General features: G+C 40.2%; 1 protein-coding gene across 12 annotated transcripts in view; it reads right to left on the minus strand.

Annotated features, from left to right (window-relative positions):
• The window catches only part of LOC117515357 (pleckstrin homology domain-containing family A member 7-like), a 502,114-nt gene that overhangs the window by 123,693 nt on the left and 355,810 nt on the right, over positions 1-22,611 (minus strand). For 11 of the 12 annotated variants that reach the window (XM_034175880.1, XM_034175879.1, XM_034175888.1 and 8 more), the window contains exons 1-3: positions 18,949-19,084; positions 17,228-17,300; positions 9,631-9,731 (exon numbers count right to left, since the gene is read on the minus strand). In XM_034175880.1, coding sequence (XP_034031771.1) covers positions 9,631-9,731; positions 17,228-17,300; positions 18,949-19,068 — 294 coding nt within the window. In that variant the 5' untranslated portion in view covers positions 19,069-19,084. Of the gene's footprint in view, positions 1-9,630; positions 9,732-17,227; positions 17,301-18,948; positions 19,085-22,611 lie in introns of those variants that run through there. The other variant, XM_034175889.1, reaches the window with a different exon arrangement.

A 22,611-nucleotide genomic window follows, 5' to 3' on the forward strand; every position in this document is an offset into this window, starting at 1 on the left:
TGAACAAACTGGTTATCTATATATGGACAACTGTTTTCCAACCCACTTTTAATAACTCTGTAATCACTTAATTGTGTGATAAACAATGGCTGTCAACATTTGACATTTTCATAGTCACTTGATTTGATCAACAGCACCAACATCACATATACATAAGTCCTGCTGGGGCATCTTTGCTTATCACACAAAAATAGAGTGAAGAATATGTGTGAAAGTGACAAAGACTATGAAGCTGCTGTTTTTTTGGTACAACAAAGGAGGCATACAGCCATACCATTCAGATATGATATCGAATTTGGGGTCTCAGTCATGCAGCTGGTCAATGAGTACTGCACATACGACTACTGTGAATTATTCAATGGGCTTTTTGTCACAAACCGGAGGAACTTTAAATAAAAATTTTACTACGCGGCATACACTAAACTAGATGTTCTAGAAAATTACACAACTGCTGGCTATGAGAGTGGCAGTGACACAGGTCAATGACATCTGCTGTCAAAAGTTAAAAATTTTCCAACCGTTTCCACTTATCGCATTGACAAGGACAGACTGCATTATGGATTACACAAATATTGTAATAAGTAATTACAGTGTGGTCACTAGGTTAACTCATCTTTTTAGACAAGTACCTAACCAAATTCATGGAAGAGAAATACATCACTTCTTTGTCAGGTGCTGTATGATTCCTTAAATATAATTTTAGTTTCTTTCATTCATAAATTTGTCAGAGCCACTACTGCAATGGACACAAGCAGCATCAGACAGCATCAGTTAGTTTATCCAAGGCTGTGACAAACAGCTTTTACGTCAAGACTAAACATCCACCCACCACAAAAAAATGACATCTTACGAACTTCATTAGCTAAAATATGAAAAAAATACCCCCACACACTAACATAAAGTGCATCAACTGCAAATGAACCAAGTTATTGCAAAACCACAAATATATCATTTTATGATTACACTTACAACGGAGCAAAAAATATGTACAGTGCAGCAGATAAGTGAAGCATCAAATTTGATATACATATTTCTGACAAGTCCATAAAAAAAACAAGCCACATGAAATAAAAAAAAAAAAAGTATATTTAAAAAAAAAAAGTCTATTTGTGCAAATAAAACACATTGGCAAGCAAATAAAAGTGATTATGGTACGACACTAAAACTCACATATAATGGAATCAGGTGAGTCTTGTCCGTTATAATTGAAATCTGCTATATGCATAAAACGGGACAAAATCTGTGATACGTAGCTGGTATATAGTATATATGGTATATAGCTGGTTGGGGGAGGTGATGGTCTAGTGGTTAAGGTGTTGGGCTTGAGACCAGAAGATCCTCGGTTCAAATCCCCACCTGACTGAAAAATCACTAAGGGCCCTTGGGCAAGGTTTTTAATCCCCTATTGCTCCCGGTGTGTAGTGAATGCCTTGTATGGCAGCACCCTGACATTGGGGTGAATGTGAGGCGTAACTGTAAAGTGCTTTGAGTGTCTGATGCAGATGGAAAAGCGCTATATAAATGCAGTCCATTTACCATTTACGTAGCTGCTACTTTCCTTGATTAAACACCTGATTTTGAATAGGGGCCTGCCTCATTTAATTTTCATTGGAAAAGAAGTCGCTGTTTTTCTAGGTCCGCTGCTGAGTGGTACCTTGAAATACAAAAGCCTGATTTATGATTCTCCAGCTCTGTAACTCTGTGGCCATACAATGACGTCAACGTGCACATGACCCTTTTAAAGTTCTCTGTCGCGTCTTAATTTTCCACAAGAACAGTAGCTTTTTATGGATTAATTTGTCCGTCAATGAGCTCAACTTCTTTATACAATCATCAACTTTCAAACAAACAATACAGTACATGTAATTTTCCTCCATGAATTGTGGGTCATTTGAGTGTCTTTTTCTGTCTCCGTGTTGCAAAGTTTGTCATCTTTGCGAACTATTCCGCCAAACATATTTGATCCATGATCAAAATGTAATCAGCATGCGCACTGCAAAAACTTTAAAAATATGAAGGAAGAAGAAGAAGTGAAAATATAAAAGTGACAAATCAAAGTCTTGTGGTCGTTAAAGCAGGTGCACGGGTTCCCAACCACTCTGATGGCTGTGATCTACATCCCTGGGTGATCCACACCCAGGGATATGTGTGAAACCTAACACCATATTACAGTGAAGGCAGAAAGCAGCATTTTGTTAATAATTGCCTCCTTAATGAATTATGGCCTGCCTCATTTAGGTGCTGGGTCTGAGCAGTTTGAAAAAAATAAACGCCCAGTCTTTTAATCACAGAAATACGGTACCCACTTTCCTCAAATCGGTGTGTGTCAGTGCTGAACTTCATTTCATACCTGTGTTACTGGGCACATACAGACTGCTCTGTCCGTTACATGTGAAGGGTTTTTAATGGAAATACACTGGGACGTTTTGTCAGATGTGAGCAAAACTCCATTATACAAAATCGATTATATATAGTCTTTATTACATGGAAAACCATACAAAAGCATTGAGCTTTTGCTTATATTCAGTCACTAAACATGAATGTAACCCTGTAAAATATAATCTGAGGCATCTACATTTTTAAAAGTAACATTTTTTGTGCAATGAACCTTTTTTGCTGTTGTAGATTGACAGAAACAAATTTACACAAAATGTGGTTGCATTGGATAGGCAGCCCATGTAATTTTATTTCTTTGGCAATACATGACATTAAATGAAGCCCTAAAGATGTATCAAACTGCAGATTATTAGAAATTTAATTACCTTATAACTAATGTAAGCACTGATTACATTACACTGTGGTACATAAAGTCTATATTTCATATTTGCAGCTATATTTTGCTGTGCAGCTCAGCCCAAATCTGTAGCACTTGCATGTTCCTCTGCAAAGCCTCTTGCATCCACATTTGACCAACTGTTGGCAGTGAGGACTAGCGTTCATCCAAAAGCAAAAATACTACCACTTCTACTAAACCCTTACACCCCAAACACTACCACACTTTCTGCAGCATACATGTACGCTAGGGTGGTCCTGAAAAATAAACTTCAGCTTTTTCAAGGTGCTTCTTCATTCTTTGATTGTTTCACGGGTAAAAATAAACTTTGAAAAATATTGATCACTGCCACTCGGCCCTTGTTTGTGACATGCGAGTGACATTTTGAGTTATGGACTGAATACCTTAGTTCATTAGTGGCAGATTTTGATACATCTGCCTCAGGTCACATTTTTAAAGCATTCAACGTCAAACATGAACTTCTTCATCAATGACCCCTCAGAGTGGGAGGATGACCCATCATTCCAGTTGTCATAGCAGGTCCTGGATAACACTGCTGCTGTCAATGATTTTGCTGAGTGAAGAGTTGCACTTATCCAGGATTACAATCAGATCCTAATGAAGGATGAACAGCAGCGCCAATACCTGCTGCAAGCTGTTGAGTGGCATCGACGTCAGTTCCCAGAGGTGAGGAAAATCAGAACCATGACTGTTTGTTTTCACCAAATAGGTGGACAGTGATGTGGAATACTTTTTTTTGTATCTCTCCTGTATGGTCAGTTAAAGGAGAAAGGATTGTTGTTTCAATTTGTATTTCATTTATGAAAAAGGTCATTACTATTGCTGGATAATATGCTCATCCATTTCAATTTCCACCCCGCGTGCGGCAGTGGCAAGAATAGTTGCATCAAAATAAAATTTTTCACAAAACATTTTCTCATCAAGATGAACAAATTTTGTCAGGAAGCACCTTAAGAAAGTCACATTTTTATTTTTGGCGTACTGTAGAGAACCACCCTAATGTACACTTATTAAAAACATATACAATCCATCTAAAAAGAATGAAAACACTGCCTCAGGTTAATGTCAATTCCCCCCCCCCCCCCCCCCCCCCCCTCCTAGTATTATGATTGAACTTAAAGAAGAAAAACTTTTGCGCTGCTCCTGTTTGCGTGGGGTTGCACAGCATTCACTAAGGATCTGCATATTGATTTGGCCGGATGCCGTTCCTGGACTGATGTGCATGTGCTGTTGGTGGGAGGAAACCCACGCAGACACGGGGAGAACATGTAAACAACAGAAAGGAACTGTTCACTGGTGGGCTGGAACCCAGGGCTTTCTTACTGTGAGGCAAGAGCGCTAATCAATGCATCACCGTGCTGCCCGATGTCAATAAAAGTGATCAAGCTAAAAAAATAAATTATTCAGTTAGGGAGATATTCTACATGAAAATGACTTTACAACCACAAGCTGCAGTATATATACAAGGGGTAATTAAATGTGTGCCACACCTAAAATGAACACACTGACAAGTGCTATGTTCTAATACTGAGACAGCATCAATATAAACTGATAAATTAGCTAGTTGGGAACATTTTCAGAGTTATTTTGTACCACTAACGTGTCTTCAATCAATCAATCAATCAATTTTTTTTTTATATGGCATTTTTGTCTTGGCATTAAAAAGCAGGTTATTATAGTTATTCTGTTGTATTTTTCAGCACATAGTGTGTTGGAAATTCCAGGTACAGCTGTCACACTGGCTCTCACGGATTCACTTCCACAGCCAATTTGTAAAAAAAAAAAAAAAAAAAAAAAAAAAAAAAAAAAAAGGTCACATGATTTCTTACAAATTAAGAAATTAAAGGGAAGCAGAGCTTTCAAAAGCTTGATTACTAAAAAGAAAAGTTTTAATGAGAAGAGCTGTAAACAACTGGCATGTCTGCCACTTGTGAAAAAACATGTAAACGTATGAAGGCATGTACATATAATTAACGGGTTACAATTTAGTACACATGCATGATTTATTGCTGCTACAAGGTTTCAACTGCAACTTGCATTTAATCTCAAGTGTACACGGGCATACTCGTCCAAGATTTTGGTTTCAAGAACATGTGTATCCGATATGAAAGCAATATTTTGAAGCGCCGATACGTCATTGTGGAGACAAGGGGCGTAACAAAAGCCCACATGTAAAGATGATCAGAACCTATTTTAATGAACCCCCTTCCACTGGGTGAGCAACAAAAAGTGAACTTATCCTTTAAGCATTTATCCCTTAAGACTGGTAGAAGAGAGGAGCTATGTTTTAAATATTATTGTGCATACATGGCTGGACTGCAGCAACTACATAAATGATCACATTTTGGTCTTAAGACAGCTTCTTTAAATGTGAACAAAATTTCCCACGTAGAATAAACCAGGTCAGAGGCTCACTGATAACAAAAGCAGGCCACACAGTGTGACCACCCCAGCCATCAGTCCACAGTAACTATTGGTAGCTTACAAAGCAACCTTTAGGTAAAGAAGCCACTTCCTTATTGCAAGAAGTGCAAAAACAAGAATCTTAGATTTTAAAAAAAAATAAATAAATAAAAGCAAGACAGCTCAATTTTTGTCTATCAAAACTGAGTATGACACTTAAAAAAAGAATAAAAGAAAACCTGACCAAGAAAAAAAAAAGTTGTTCCACATTGTCATCTGTCTAACTCCTGTTTACAGGGACAATGCACATGCATGGAGCCACAGAGAGAAGTCCAAAGGACTTTGCCCATCCTTGCTAGAGTAAAGGTCCACTTTTGAAGACATTTTAAAGACATATTTTTTAAAAACAATAATAACAACAATAATAATAATACAACCCCAATTCCAATGAAGTTGGGATGTTGTGTAAAATGTAAATAAAAACAGAATACAATGATTTGCAAATCCTCTTCAACCTATATTCAACTGAATACACCACAAAGACAAGATATTTAATGTTCAAACTGATAAACTTTATTATTTTTGTGCAAATATTTGCTCATTTTGAAATGGATGCCTGCAACGCGTTTCAAAAAAGCTGGGACAGTAGTATGTTTACCACTGTGTTACATCACCTTTCCATCTAACAACACTCAATAAGTATTTGGGAACTGAGGACACTAACTGTTGAAGCTTTGTAGGTGGAATTCTTTCCCAATTCTTGCTTGGAATACGACTTCAGCTGTTCAACAGTCTGGGGTCTCTGTTGTCGTATTTTGCGCTTCATAATGCGCCACGTATTTTCAATGGGCGACAGGTCTGGACTGCAGGCAGGCCAGTCTAGTTCCTGCACTCTTTTACTACGAAGCCATGCTGTTGTAACACGTGCAGAATGTGGCTTGTCTTGCTGAAATAAGCAAGTTGCCCATGCCATGGGCACTAACACACCCCCATACCATCACAGATGCTGGCTTTTGAACTTTGTGCTGGTAACAATCTGGATGGTCTTTTTCCTCTTTTGTCCGGAGGACACGACATACATGATTTCCAAAAAACAATCTGAAATGTGGACTCATCAGACCACAGCACACTTTTCCACTTTGCGTCTGTCCATTTCAAATGAGCTCGGGCCCAGAGAAGGCAGCGGCGTTTCTGGATGTTGCTGATGTATGGCTTTCGCTTTGCATGTTAGAGTTTTAACTTGCACTTGTAGATGTAACGACAAACTGTGTTAACTGACAATGGTTTTCTGAAGTGTTCCTGAGCCCACGTGGTAAGATCCTTTACACAATGATGTTGGTTTTTAATACAGTGCTGCCTGAGTGGTCGAAGGTCACGGGCATTCAGTGTTGGTTTTCGGTCTTGTCGCTTACGTATAGAAAGTTCTCCAGATTCTCTGAATCTTCTGATTATATTATGGACTGTAGATGATGGAATCCCTAAATTCCTTGCAACTGAATGTTGAGAAACATTGTTAAACTGTTGGACTATTTTTTCACACAGTTGTTCACAAAGTGGTGATCCTCGCCCCATCTTTGCTTGTGAATGGCTGAGCCTTTTGGGGATGACACTCACCTGTTTCCAAGGTGTTCTTTGAGCATTCATCAACTTTCCCAGTCTTTTGTTGCCACTGTCCCAACTTTTTTGAAATGTGTTTCAGGCATTCATTTCAAAATGAGTAACTATTTGCACAAAAACAAAAACGATTATCAGTTTGAACATTAAATATCTTGTCTTTGTGGTGTATTCAACTGAATATAGGTTGAAGAGAATTTGCAAATCATTGTATTTTGTTTTTTATTTACATTTCACACAACGTCCCAACTTCTTTGGAAATGGGGATGTAATAATGAGGATGAGAATAAAGGCTGGAGCTGGATGAAGCAAACAGATGAGGTGCAGTGAGTTGCTCCTGGCACTCCATTAACTACCAAGACATTGTTCTGTTTCTTACAAAATATTATTTAAACATTGGGCACCTTGCTTCCATACAGGACCACAAGCAAATATTCCTTATTTTCATTGTTTTTGGTTTGTTTTTGTGCTTACAGAATATTATTATAAAACTTCCTGCAGCCTTGGCATTTGAATTTATGACCCAAAATTAATAGGTTTAAATGGTAACCTGCCCCATTTTTGGGTCAAAAGTGTTGGATGGACGCCCATACGGACAGACAGATACTGAATGTGACATCAACAACTTGCAGCATGGGGGAGGGAGGGGGTAAGGAGTAAATAAAATATATTGTTTTGACTGTAAGACCAAAACGCCTGGTGCATACTTGAGCATGCAGCGATGCACGTGGCTGCATGTATGCGTCTGCCTGACTAGTAGCACATGTCAGGCTGAAGTTTAAAAGACTTGTACCTCAGGGATCGGCTTCATGACATTACAGGTGTTTGTCTCAGTAAAAACACTTGAGAGGCATGCAGTGATAATACAGAAGGGCAGCAATAACAAGAGGTGAGTGCTTCACAAAGCCAAGTGCTGCAGGGTGGGTTGCCAGTATTACTACAGCTTGGCATCTGTTGGTTTATTTAACAGTTACTGCACATGAATAAACACTGCTGTAAATGCACCAGGATTAACCAAACTGCTATTTTAAGTAAACATCAGTGGGTTTATTAAAGTCCTGTTGATTAAAAATCTTCATAGATTATGTAATTAATACCCTAGTCTATGCAGATTTGCTGTAAATTGACCACTTTAAATTGGAATGTCTGCAACTGGGGTGAACCTCAATACTACTTACTGTTCAGGGGCAATAACAACATAATGCAACATTACACAATCAACAAATTTTAGCAATATTTCCTTAGATGAATATTTTAAGTCACTGAGTCATTAAAGTGGATGACATGCAACAGGTCATTAAAATTATTTCAAATGACTTTAAATAGCACAATGTTATAATTCTGCGCATGTGAAGGTCCAGTGGGAATAAAAAAAAAATGTGACAACAGGGTCAGTGAGGCAATACAATGCTATTTTTTCCCATGTTTACCTAAACTGTAATTAGTTCCACATGACACATCCTTCAGTCAATGTTCATATTAAACAGTGTCAGTGACAGAATGAATGCAGTGTGGTGTGACGGGTCAAGGATGCAGAAAAGTTCAGAGAACACCTCAGTCATATCCTCATGTTGCAGAATGATGACATGCCACATGCAGGTTTTACCTTAGAGAGAAATCTGCATGTTGTATCATCTTTAATTAAAAGTTAACACTGGCATGTTCTTATAATGATTCTTATTTGTGGATTTGTAAAAAAAAACAAAAAACTTTTTCAAGTTTTACAATTTTTTTCAGCATTTACAAGAAGAACATTGCGATTTTTCATCTTGTACCCTATTCTTACATGTTTTTTGGCTTAAACTTTTCACAGGACAAAAATGACAATTGGGCCGGTATCGACTTAAATGCCAATACATCACGTGCTAATCAGCCATACAGTGTAAGGCTATGGTGCAAACTAAAAACCTCCAAGTAACCACTGAACCACTGAAAATATCAGAGAGTCTGGTAGCATGGAGGAGATTATGCAGGTAGTGACTTACCTTAGCCTTCTTCCCATTTGATGCTGCTGTTCACTCCCCACTAAATCTGTACAAGGCGACTAGCAATGAGGGGCTCCATCGTCTGGCTTATAACATGAACAAGCTCCTCATACACAGTAGACTCATAATGATGGTTTACTCTAAGTGTTTCTATCTTGCCTCACAGGCTCATTCAATACTAAGTCAATACTGCACCAGGTTTAAAAAAATTCTCAATGCTGCTGAAACACAGCTGACACACTGATCAGTGAACTGACATTCTTCTAAATGTGACTCAAATGTTGCTGAAGTAGTTAACTGACTGAAAATCGAAAGAAAAAAAATGCTAGTGCACAGACACATTACTTTTAACATTTCTGTTTCAGTTCAGCCTCCATCCCCCACACACATTTTTCTTAAATTAAATTTCTAATTGCACAGGGCCTCACATTTTTGGGGGGAATATTAAAGGATGGAGACAAATCTCTGACTTTTTAAGTAACTGAATTGCTGCTTATGGAATTGATGTTAAACTGAACTGCTGCTGGGATGAAACGAGGGACCCTCAACTCACATAAGCCAACCCTAATGATTGTAAATGCTTGGAAAAGTGAGAAATAACTCATCTTCTAGTCTGATCATTTTTTCGGATGGTCAGACGGGGTCAGATGTGAAATTGGTTAAAACTGCATAGACACACACACACACACACAGACAAGCAATTTTATAGATTGTCCCATCACCTGAACTTCCAAAAAAAGAACAGATGCGTACATTATGAGCACAAAATCAAAGAGACCAAATATGTAAATAATCAGGACAACAACAGAACATAGAAGAAAGGTGAATGCGTACCTTAAAGGCATACTTGCGGCTGATATGGTCTTCGGGCCCCACTGGTGAAATGACATAACTCGGGAGAGGAATACTGCCCAAGACTGATTCCTCTCGGCTGTCTGAAGGGAGAGAGACAGATGGAGACAGACAGTGAGAGAGAGAGAGGGAGAGAGAGACAGAGAGTGACAGAGGAAGTAATCATGGTGAGAAAATAAATGAAAGAGATATGACAGAGAGGAAAAGAAGGAGCAAGAGAATAAATATCACTCATCACCCACTAATTTCATCACTGCCACTAGTGTGACAACACACAACATGTCCATCACAGCAGAGTGCCGTGCCAAACATTTAACGACCGCGACGGCATCCTGATATCAGACAGCTTAAATTGGGAGCCAGCTGCCATTCCTTTCTGTCTGTCCCATCTGGTACACACACACACCAAATGCATCCAAACATGTGATGACCCTAAGAAGTGACAGAGACAGTGCCGTTGCCTTTACTGTAAAACTAAATTGAAATCACCAAAGGAGATGTGGGCACCACAGTGTCATCACAGAGACAGGCACAAGCGTGCACACATATGCATGCTCACGCAATGCACATTAATTATATTTGTTTTTCTGCTGAACACTGTGAATGAATAACAGAATATGTTTGATGATTGCAACATTGTAAAATGTAACAGAGATATATGTGTGTGTATCTTTGGTTGGGATGTGATAACTGGTTAACATAATTCAAGGAGCTTTAGAGGAGACATTCCGTAAATGGCAGTCAGATTGTTTTTATGAGCTTCAATCTCTCTCTCTCTCTCTCTCTCTCTCTCTCTCTCTCTCTCTCTCTCTCCTCTCTCTCTCTCTCTCTCTCTCTCTCTCTCTCTCTCTTCCTCTCTCCTCTCCTCTCTCTCTCTCTCCTCCCTCTCTCTCCTCTCTCTCTCTCTCCTCTCCTCTCTCCTCTCCTCCTCTCCTCCATCCTCTCCTCTCTCTCCCTCCCTCTCCCTCTCCTCTCTCTCCCTCCACCTCCTCCTCTCCTCTCTCTCCCTCCCTCTCCCACTCCTCTGCTCCCCCTCTCTCCCCTCCCCTCCCCCCCCCCCCCCTCTCCATCTCCCTCCTCCCCCCCGCTCTCTCCCCTCCTCTCCCTCCGCTCCTCTCTCTCTCTCCTCTCTCTCTCCAATATGCAGTTACATTACATCCTGTTGTTATTTGTATCTTGTGATTGTACCCATGACACAGGCCAAGAAACAAGAGAAAAATAAAGATTATCTAACAAAGAGACGGCAACAACAGGGGTTTATGTGTTTGTGTAAGAGCAGGACATGAAAGGAGAAGATTATAGAAACTGTGCAAGAGACACATCAACAGTTTCCCTGTTCAGAGGAGAAGCAGTCGTTCAGACAGACAGTTCGACCTGTTAGACCTGAAGATGAGAAGCATTCGCTTAAATGCAGGAATGGATGTTCATTTATTTTCTATAGCCGCTTATTCCAGTGAAGGATCACTCCGGGAGCTGGAGCTTATCCCAGCGGTGACTGGGTGAGAGGTGTGGTACTCCCCTGTGGACAGGCTGCCAGTCTATCACAGGGCCACATGTACACACAAAAAAAACACCAATCACCAATTCTAATCAAATCAAATCAACTTTATTTATAAAGCACTTTAAAAATCAGCTGCAGCTGAAACAAAGTGCTGTAAACAACGGGACATATAAAAGGTAACAAATCACAAAGTACAAATAAAAACATAAAAAAATATACATACAGTATAGTAAGTTGAAAGTGGTTTTAATTATTATCACTGAGAAATAAAGTTTGTACAGTTTCTCAAAAGTGTTTTTCTTAGAAAGCGTGCTGGCAGCGTTCCATCAGCGGGTCACGTGATGCCGTGATGTCACAAACGTGTAGAGTCCCGTCTTTGTCTGTTTGATTGACAACAGGAACAGATGGACCTCAACATGGACAGTGACGAGATCAAGAACTTTTCTGACTCCTCTTCAAGTGTGGATTATTTCTGACTCTGAGCCTGAGGATGTCGCAGCAGTGATTAAACCCTACAGATTGGAGCCGTATCTTTCAGACAAAACATTCAAACCGGGGGCATTCTGACAGTGATAATAATGCCGACGGTGTTTATGGCGGAGCCGAAGCAGAGGCAAGAGACGTGCCAATTCCAATGGATTTTGAAAGGCTGCAGAATACGGAATGGTGAGGGAGGCTTTGATTTTTGTTGCTGCTGTTTATAACACACTAGTCATAGCATTTTTGATTCTAGCGTCTGTTTACTGCCTTTGTTATTGTTCCGGAGCCGCAATAGTGTAGCTATTACTTGCGGACCGCCGTCATTACCTTCGGGTTATTGCCGTTTTCGAGTGCCTGGCATTGCATTCATCCGTGTTTAGTTACGTTATTTTCACGAAAGAATAGGAAACGGCGAAATTAAAAAAAAAAAGATCGCCGAAAACAACAGTGCACATCCACTGCCGTGTTTACTACATATTGCACCAATATTTTTACAAGTTCCTTGACCATTTCAAGATTATGTGAACATTTATTTTGGGTTGACATTTTAGGTGTTCCTGTGAGCGGTGAGAACATGGAGACGGTAGAGAAAGTGTCTGCTGTTGGGAGCAAATGTTGTGGTGCGAGCGGAGTGAGTGGCAGCCGGACATTTCGTGCATCACACAACACCGTGGCTTTCGATCAATCTGCCTGGACTTGAAAAGGCTAAAACCTTGTGTTAGTGCAATATGCTGCGACACACTGGTCAGACATATTGACAAACAAGTCCTGAGAGCTGTGTTTAATCAAAGTTTCTGCCGCAAAAAAAAAGTGTAAACAACGACCGCCAGGCGTGCAAGCCGATACGGTCCACACGCAGTGACGTATTTCAGGCTTGGTGCTCAGCGGGAAGCTGGTCACGGCGCGTGCACATTTTTCAGTGGCGGGACGTTCAAATGTTGTATATAACAGGAGAACCGCGTCCATTTTCCCAAAACGCTTAGGTTGACCAAATTATATAACCTTTGTTACATGTAATAAGACTATGTTGTCTTTAAGTGTCATATCCACTTTAATGGTAAACTAGTGCACTGCCAATATAGAAAATTGGGAGCTTAAGTAGATTTCTCGTGGATGGTCGTATGAGGCTGAGAAAGCAGGATGTACAAAGATGTGAACTTATTATTATTAGATTATTACTTGAAATATAGCATTTCATATGGTTTAAAAAATCAGTTTTATTATCAATTATATGAAAACAAAAGGATTCCTATTATACAGGTTATTGGAAGAGAGTCAGACAAAATTAAACAGAACGTTTAGAATATTTGAAACAGCAAATCTCAGCAAAACTCTTACTTTCTATATTTAGTGCTATATTTCATGAATTCATTTCTCTTCCTTTTCATGTCTCATCATCAACAGATTGTCTCAGTAATAAAACTATGAATCATTATTCATATTCTAAAAATCTCAGTCACACGTTTGGACCTGTACATAATGTAAATAAATGTGTAAATATTATGCCGGTTGTGTTGTCTTGTCTTGTGTCAGGTTGAAGACATTTATTCAATCATATCCAGATGTTGATCAGAACAGTATGCAGGTGGTGCCCCTTTCAATGTATTTAATTAAATTTCAGATTTAATTAAATATTGGTTAAACTTCTATCCCGCACAGAGGGATACGACCGAGTCACTTGGGTTGTCTTGTGAGAGGGTACTGCAGGAGTATGAGGAAGCTGACCTGCTGCAACACATGATCTGGTCTCCATATGACTGAAGTAGGAGCTGTGTCCACATTCTTGGAATCACATCAGACCTGTTCTCAATTGATGTGGTTCTGCTGCCTTCATCAGACTGTGATGGCTGATTGCACGGGGAAGATTTGAGGCAGAGTGTAAAGGAACTGGGATGAGGATCAGCATCTCCAAATATGAGACCATGGTTCTCAGTCGGAAATGGGTGAATTGTCCCGTTAAGGTCAGGGGAGAGTTACTGCCCCAAGTGAAGGAGTTCCAGTATCTCTGGGTCTTGCTCATGAGTGGAAAAAAAGATGGAGCATGAGTTCAACAGGCAGATTGGGGCTGCGTCTGATGATTTTCAGACACAGTACTGGACTGTAGTGGTGAAGAAAGAGTTGAGCCAGAAGGCAAGACTCTTGATTTACCAGTCAATTTACACCCCTATTCTCACCTGTGGTCATCAACCTTGGGTAATGTCAAAAGAACAAGGCTGCAGATACAAGCAGTGGAAATGAGATTCCTCCGTTAGCTATATGGCCTTACTCTCTGGAACAGGGTGAGAAGCTTGAACATTTTGGAGAGACTCGGTGTAGAGTCAGTGCTTCTTTGCATTGAAAGGAACCAACTGAGGGGGTTCAGGCATGTGGTCAGATGCCACTTGGTTGTCTGATTAAGGAGGTCTTCCAAGTATGCCCAGGAGAGACCCAAGACGTGCTGGGGGGATTATATCTCCAAGATGGCTCAAGAGAGCCTTGGGATCCCCCCAGCATTAGACAAATTGACTGAGGATAGAGAAGTGTGGGTTGAGATGCATGGTCTACTGTCACTGTGACCTGGACCCTCATAAGCAGCAGAAAATGAATGAATGAATGAAATGAAATGAATGAAAAAAAAAAAACAGGAAAGAAATATATCCCTTCTGATTGCTAGTAGACATTTTCTTTATGTGGTCAATGGTATGTTAGCAACATTGGTAGTACTTGACTCCAGTAGCTGTGGTAAACATCCGGCATTGCTGGGTGGATAGTGTGGAGGTTCACATGCTTTGGAAGAACAAGTAAGATGGCTATTTTTGTCTCTATCCCCATATGATAGAGCATCATTTTAAAAAATGTTTTCCCATTTTTACTCAAGAGGCCCTACAAAATTTCTGAATCTTCCAAATTCTACAACATAAACTACATTTTATATCAATTGCAATAATTAAGTCTGAATAAATATGACAATCAAATGACCTGCTCATAACAAAAAACTGATTTTTTTACCTCAACAGTCACAGTTTGTTCAAAACTATGTGATATCAATCTATGTGGCTTTCTGTGCTTATCAAGTCCCACCCACTCAATTAATTTCAATTAATTTAGAGTTAGCATGAGGTGTCATGCACAAGCATTTAATATTATATAATGGCTGAGTGGATCCTTGTCATTTGATTGGTGCTTTCTATGCCACGTGACATGGATTATTCGTCCCATTAGTGTTGCGTTGCATTTAGCATGCAAATATGGTTCCATTTACCGTGCAAATGGTTCCATATGTTTTTGTACCATTGCACACTGCGAACCTCCACCCATGCACATACAGTTGTGCTCAAAAGTTTACATACCCTGGCGGAATATTTGTTTTTTTGGCCATTTTTCAGAGAATATGAATAACACAAAAACTTTTTTTCACCCATGGTTAGTGGATGGGTGAAGCCATTTATTGTCAAACAACCAGGTTTACTCTTTTTAAATCATAATGACAACACAAACTACCCAAATGACCCTGATCAAAAGTTTACATACCTCTGTTCTTAATAACATGTATTGCCCCCCTTTAACATCAATGACAGCTTGGAGTCTTTTGTAGTCGTTGTGGATGAGGCTCTCTGATGGTAAAGCTGCCACTGAATATGTTTTGGACTTTATTTACATCAATTACAAAGAAATACAAACAATATGGCACTCTATGGTAAATCTGCATGGAGTAGACAATTCTCAAAAACTGAGTGACTGTGCAAGACTGTGCACTGAGAACACTTTTGTTTGTGTTGGACTGTTGATGTCAAAGCATCAGTGACGTACACCAGAATGTAAGTCCTTTTTCTGTTGCTTAGAAATTAATATAAAAAGGATCTATTTTAGCTGTTATATTAAACAAATAATGAATGTTTTACATTCTTTCAATGGAAACAAATATTTACCTTATGAAATATTCATACCACTGAACGCATAAGCATTCACTATTTGTATAATATGTGACATCACAGGAATTAATTAAGGTCAGTTCAGATCTGCGACCATGCACTGGTGTCATTAGCAGCTGTATCCACCACACCATGGAATCCCTTTGGGTCATGTATAGCAACCACCCAGGCAGACAACTGGCCCAGTAGTCATCTATCTGCAACAGCCAGGTGATATGTGAGCATCCCCTTGCCCTTGTCAAGCTGCTGAGATCCCAAACACTGAAACAGCTGAATCATGCCCATAGAAATGTGCATCATGGACAAAATATCGTAGCTCACATTCCCTAACAGTGCAAATGGTATTCCACATCCACGTTTCCCTAAGCAATCATTTGTGAGACACAAAGACTTTTCAGTGTTACCCAAGGATCTTCCAGAAGTGCTACCAAAGACATTTAATTAATGTCTTAGGCCACTAGTTAGAGATCGAGTCTTGTTTCTGCAGTCCATTAAGAGTAACTCTGCTGCTGCCTTTCCATCAAAGGGAGACAAGTAAAACCCCTTTCACACTGGTGCCACTTCCAGTTGCTTCCTGTAGCGTCATGATGACGCAGGAATTTCTGCATCAGGTGCGCGCAGCAGGGGGGCAAAGAGGAGGTGAGAACGCAGCCTGCAGGTTCTCTGCACAGAGAAGTCAAAGTGTACAGTTTGGCTGCAACCAGACTGTACACTTTGACTTCTCTTTTAGTTTATATTTGTTCTTATGCTAAGCTGCAGGGCTGCACTCTGAGTTCTGTTATAGTTTATCTTTCCTCCTTTGACCGCACGTGCGTGCGAACGAACCATCTGTGAGCAAATGTGGAGAGTTCTACATGATGTGGACATGTCCTGTCTCTGGCAATCAGTCTTTGAGCAGGACTTTTATGGATTTTATTCAAACACTTTTGTGAGAGAACAGCGAGGAGCTGCAATCAGCAGCAGCTGCAATCAGTATTTTTTTCTGTGCTCTTTTTTGAGCATGTAGTTTTTACTGCATTGTGTACACAGTATAAAAACAATCCTGCGTGATTTATACTACAATGGAACACAGCAGGAATCATAAATTGGTGTTGGGTAATGTTGTATTGTGAGTGTGTGGGCTCCAGTCACGTCGAGTAACGTCCTGTTGCTCTGACTTGCGCTGAAACCACTTAATGTCTGCTCCGAGCAGAGGACGCAAAAAAATTAAACATGTTTAATTTTTGGCGTCTGATATGCTTCATCCTTTGCGCCCCTCACGCTGTTGTGGCGTCGAGATACATCGTCTCGGCACTAGGTTGCTTCCACGAGGCGTTGTCATGACGACGCATGACGCAACTGGAAGCAGCCCCGGTGTGAAAGGGGCTTAATGAAGGGGAAGGGGGAAAGCCATCTACAGCACAAAGGGTTTTGTCTCTGCAGGGTGGCAACAAGTGAGGTGCTGAGGTGTCATCCAATGCATGGTAGAGTCCAGGTCCAGGACTTGAGTCAGTTTCTGTGATTGGGCACCTTGAACATCCTTTCTATAAGCAAGGAAGATCATTTCCATTGGAATCAGTGGGGCTCTATGTATCATTGAGGTGGTCATTTTATTTTACCATCAGCTGCATGTTTTTTTTTTCCAGACTTATTTTCTGCCATGTTTTCCACGTGACAAAATTCTGACAGTACTTTATCAAGGACTCACCCTTGTAGTAGAACAGACAGAAATCAGCCAAGACAAACCACTTCCTCTTCCAAAGACGCATTCCAGAACTGTCCTGCACAGACAAAATAAAAGTGTAATGAATGAATAATGAGAGAGGCAACAGTGCAGACTGAAGGTAATGAGAAAGAATAGATATATGAAATAGGAAGAGAGGGTAATGAGGAAGATAAAGGGCGAGCTGAGAAACAGAAGACGTGTAAGCAGCAGGGGGAAAATTAGGAATTCAGATACAGCAACAAAAAGCAAAAAAGCTCAACATAAAGACTAAGAGAATGAACAATAACGACAGTAAGTGGAAGCTCATCCACACGTGTTTATGATTCACTAACACTACCAGAGATGTTTTACTGCCCATTGCATCTTTATGCTCTCGAGTTGAAAATGCTGTATTTGAAAGCTGAGAGAGAAAGACAAGTGATATAATCACACAAAGATGCATGAAGCTGCAACTAAAGCTGGTCTCCCACTGTAGATTTTTGGTCCAGATTGACATCTCGATTATAAAAACTGAGGAAATCTGACCCTTTACTTTAGCATCCCTTGATGCCTAAAGTTGTGTGTCATATTATTAAACAGTCAGTTAGTGCAAACTACAAACAATATGAATGCAGCCTTGGACATGAAGGCTTCTGGAAATGCGCACAACAGAACTACAGTCTATGCAGCTAACAACAGCAGTTATAATAAGAATTATACCACAAACTAAAATGTATGTTATAACTGAAAGCTGTCTTCTGCTAACAAGCGTGGCATGCTTTTCGTGGGATTGTGAATGCATCTTCAATTTCCAGAGGGGATTTAGAGGTCAGCAAACTGAAGAGGTCAGCAAACTGTGAGTCTAACTAACCACTACACCTTCACAGGTGAATTTCATCCCGCTTCAATAAAATCGCATGCTGTTCACTTAAAAAAAACTCAATCTGCATTGTATTTTAATTTTAGTTTACACTGCAGTCTTGCACAAAAACATCTGCGCAGCCAAATCCACATTCATTTCAAGAAGGACTGACCAAATAATAACAAAGCCATCTGTAAAAAAATAAAGACACATTGTGTGCAAGGTCCAGTATGCAACAGTGGAGTGAGAGATGAGCTGATGCTCAGTTTCATATAATATGCTGCCCTACACATGCTCTGGCCACATCCTTACGTCACACTCCATGCCTCATTCAATCAATGCTCGCATCGTTCACACGCCCCGACTTTTGCAAAATATTACCCCATATCTGCACAAATTACCATTAGACTAGTCACTGTTTTTGATGAGGATGTGTCCCCGCATTACAAATTTTTTGAACACGTTTAAAACTTTCAAAATTACCTATATTTCACCCACCTATTAACACCTATTACAGCCTATTTCAGGCACCAATTGGGGTTTTGCATCACAACTGAATTCAAATTATTTATATAGCACAAATCACAACGCAAGTCCCCTCAAGGCACTTCAGAAGGGTAAAGGCACCTTGACATTTAACCCATGCACTGCCGCACAGTCATGCCAATTCGACCCACTGTATTCTGCTGGATGCTGCACTTTGTGCCGCTGGATGCTGCGTTATATAAAATAATTATTTTGTAGTGGATTAATCATTTGCTCTCAGAATATGCCTGATGAAACCACATTTAATCGCTCTGGAATCACAGAGGATTTTTTGTTTTTAAAATCTGCACATATTTTAAAATGTGTCCTTCCTTACCTGTTTGTACAACCATCCTCGCACCACAACTGGAACATTGGGGTTTCGCTTAATGGACTGCTCTCTCTTCCCAAAGCTGTGCAGCTTGCCACTGGACCGAGAGCCCTGAAATGCAAACATCCAAATATAAAGAGCTTAATGTGAGCCAAGAATCCATAGCAATGGCTGTGAGGAGCTGAGGAGTCAACAATCACAAAAATATGCAATATACTGCATATACAAATATACAATGTAACTGCAATGAGTGGGCACAGAATTACTTGACTGCAGCACTTGAGAAGCTGAGTGCAGAATCTGTGACTGGGTTTGCAATTGACCTTGATCAAGACGAAGATCCAGGCTTTTAATGGCTTCCTGGACTCAGCGATTAGACGTGTATCTGCATGTGGTCAAAGTGTGTTGAACTTAGAGACATTCACTTATTTCAGCAGTGATATACATGTTTCTGGGTCTTATATGCTTCATGTATTTCAGCTTTTGAGATTGAAATGTGCCTGAGAAGAGCATATGGAGTAATGAGTTCACTGAACAGAGGCATTTGGCAACACCAACATCTTTGTAGGAGAACAAAGGTTAAAGTCTTTCAGGTCCTGGTGCTATTTGTCTTCTTGTAAGGTAGTAAAACTTGATGCTAACTGTTCTTTTTAGCCCAGATGATTGTTCCATGCATGAAATTTACACTGTTATCCCAAAACAGACAAAAATATAATTAGACCGTGGGCCAATGGCGTGGGCCAGAAATTCTATCTTGCAGGTTTATTGGGAGTTTCTATTGCCAACTTATTTTTTTGCTGCTATGAATCCATAAAAATATATAAAATAATATTTTCGATGTTGACATCCTTAAAAGCTGCTGTGTGATGTGAAAAATAAGGTTTGAAAGACAGAGAAAAAAAAATACTTCTTGTGTTCGCATTTTTTCTGATTAGTCAAGAGAGGGCGGTATAGTAATTTGAGCCTAAGCTAGTTCGATACCATAACAAACCAAAACATCAGCGTTTTACCTGTGAACGATCAAATTTCAGAGTCAACATGGCAGCACACACAAACAGGACATGTATTTGCCACATTTGTGAACAATTGGGAGAAATTTCACTCTTTACAACAGCAAGTTGAAGTTGCAGAAATTTCTATAATGTTGTAAACAATGGAAAAAGTTAGATGGCAAGGAGAGAGACATTGCACTGTTAAACTCAGAAATCTTGAAAACGAGCAATTGAAGCCAGAGTACTGCTACTATCGGCCAGTTTTATATCGCCAGTTTTATGACTGATTTATAGTTGACAAACTCACTCACATTCCCTCTCAATTTGCAACTGTAAATCTCAACAAAATAATGTTGAGATTTGGGGGGGTGGGGTTGGGAGGGAGGAGAGAGACTGACAAGTTTGCAAGGTTTGAGATAGGCCTACATTATGTAGTTCAGGGGACCCCAAATACATATGTTGTTGTTGTCCATTCGGCTGCTCCCGTTTTTGTCTGGGTCACCACAGCGGATACAGCAGATTTGCAGTGGTATTTGGCTCAAGTTTATGCCAGTTGCCCTTCCTGACGCAACTCCAGTGTAACCTGGAGAAACACACACGCTGGTGTTCCAAAGAGGTCTCCCATCCAAGTACTAACCAAGGCCCCGCACTGCTTAATATCTGAAAGCTGACGGGATCAGGCTGACACAGAGCAGACCAGCTGCGGTCACCAAATACATATAACCTTTGCATTTTTTTTTTTTTTTAGAAAATGCATTCAGTTTTGCCTTCCCAGAATAGCCCTGTTTATGTCAAAGAATAAAATTTGATCTTAAGGTTGGGACCAGTCAATTTTTTAGAGTTAGAGTTACAATTTTTTTTGATTAATAGAATCACTGGGACATTCCAAAGTATATTATTCCAAAGTATAGTGATAAGGCATGATAAGGCATAAGGCAAGGAACAACCTGTATCACAGTGCATTAGCAGTGAAGAAAGTCGTATATGAAGCACATGGTCTCAAAGGAATTTGGCCTCAGCATGGATCGAATCAAGGAAATGATTCCAACTGAATTATTCAATTTAACTACTTCAGTGACTGGTGCCTCAGATATGGTGGCTAAGGGCTGGATGGTCCCCACAAGTGTCGAACATAAATGTAAAATCTTCTTAATCTGCATCAATTCCAAAGCATGTTGCCATGGGAATGACAATGCATCACCTGATGGGATCATCTCAAGTCACAGGCCTTGTCAGTGGCATTTGGTCATTCAGTTTCCCATTCCGTTGTACTTGAGCCTGACACAGCTCTTGCAAAACTACAGGCCTCCAGAAACAGCTTGGTTCCTGATGGCGTCAGGTTCACACCAACTCTCCTTGTCTGGGACCATAACGACTTCAGGGAGGAAACTCTCAGTGGGAATGGAACCACACATAATACAAATGGTGTGATTATTCAGCATGATCCCCTTAACTCTGAACATATGGCATCTGCTTATATTTCTAAAACCAAGCAATAATCTGTGGACCCTCCAATGACAGAGCTTCAGTCATTCCACTGTGGAAAACATGAAGACCCTTGCTTTGCTGATGTTGATGCCTCTGTAGCTACCAGTACCATACAGAAAGTGATCTTAAGGATGGACCTTGCCTACTGCCTGACCTAACTGCCAAAGTTTGACTCTCTTCGACCTGGTTGGACTGGTTTTAATAGCCTTGTGTCAGCCGTATCTACTCCTGAGAAGTCATCATTTTGCTACCTCGCAATATATGATGCAAGACCTACACAAATGGCAACAGTTTACACCATCTTCTTGCGTAGTGTGCATATAGCAGATAAGTTGAAGTTGGATGCAATTGTTGTGGTCTTTGATCAAGCAATACTCCAAAGCGCAGCAGATAAGATGGCAAAGCCCAGTTTTCTAGAAGAGGTTAGTTCTTTGTTTTGGTAAATTCCCACATGCATGTCTTTGCTTGCATGTACTGGAAAATGTTTCCATCAGTCAGGCATCAGAGATGTCATCATAGAACTGAAACTTGTTGCTGCAGGACCGCTGAATGAAGTAATGTCAGGCCATCACTACAACAGAGCTGTCCATACACACACAAAATCCTGTACAAGGTCTTATAGAAAATGCGATGGAAGTCTATTAATGAGCCTAGATCCTAAGCACCACGCCAAAGCCATTAAAGTTACGTCATTGCTCTGCTCAACAAGACCATCTCATGTTCTCCAGGATGTCCCTGAAGAAGATGACACCATGTCCATTCTTGATGTGTATGATGCATATGTAAGGGCCCTGTCCCACTGGCGTTTAGAAGGATTTGCGTATGGATTGCGCACAAAATTGGCTCATATTCGCTTAACATCCGCAATAAGCATGAAACATGCTTGTGTGAGTCGGCTGACACCCGCACACATCCGCAATTATCCGCAGATGCACATTTTTCCATTACTAGGATTTTTGAAGTGCACAAAATTTTGGCTGCGGATGACATCCGCCTTACATATTCCATACATACTCAATACATACACAAACATACTCAATCTATGCGCTGTATATTTGCTGTCATCTGCTGATATCCGCAACCGACAGGGATTTGCGGCTTGGCAGCGGACTGGGACAGTGTGTAAAACGGATATTTTGCGTGTCCATCATGTCCACATCACGAACTAAAATAAGTTGTAGCGACTGCA

This window comes from Thalassophryne amazonica, chromosome 8 (assembly GCF_902500255.1).
Source record: "Thalassophryne amazonica chromosome 8, fThaAma1.1, whole genome shotgun sequence".
NCBI classification, from domain to species: Eukaryota; Metazoa; Chordata; class Actinopteri; order Batrachoidiformes; family Batrachoididae; genus Thalassophryne; species Thalassophryne amazonica.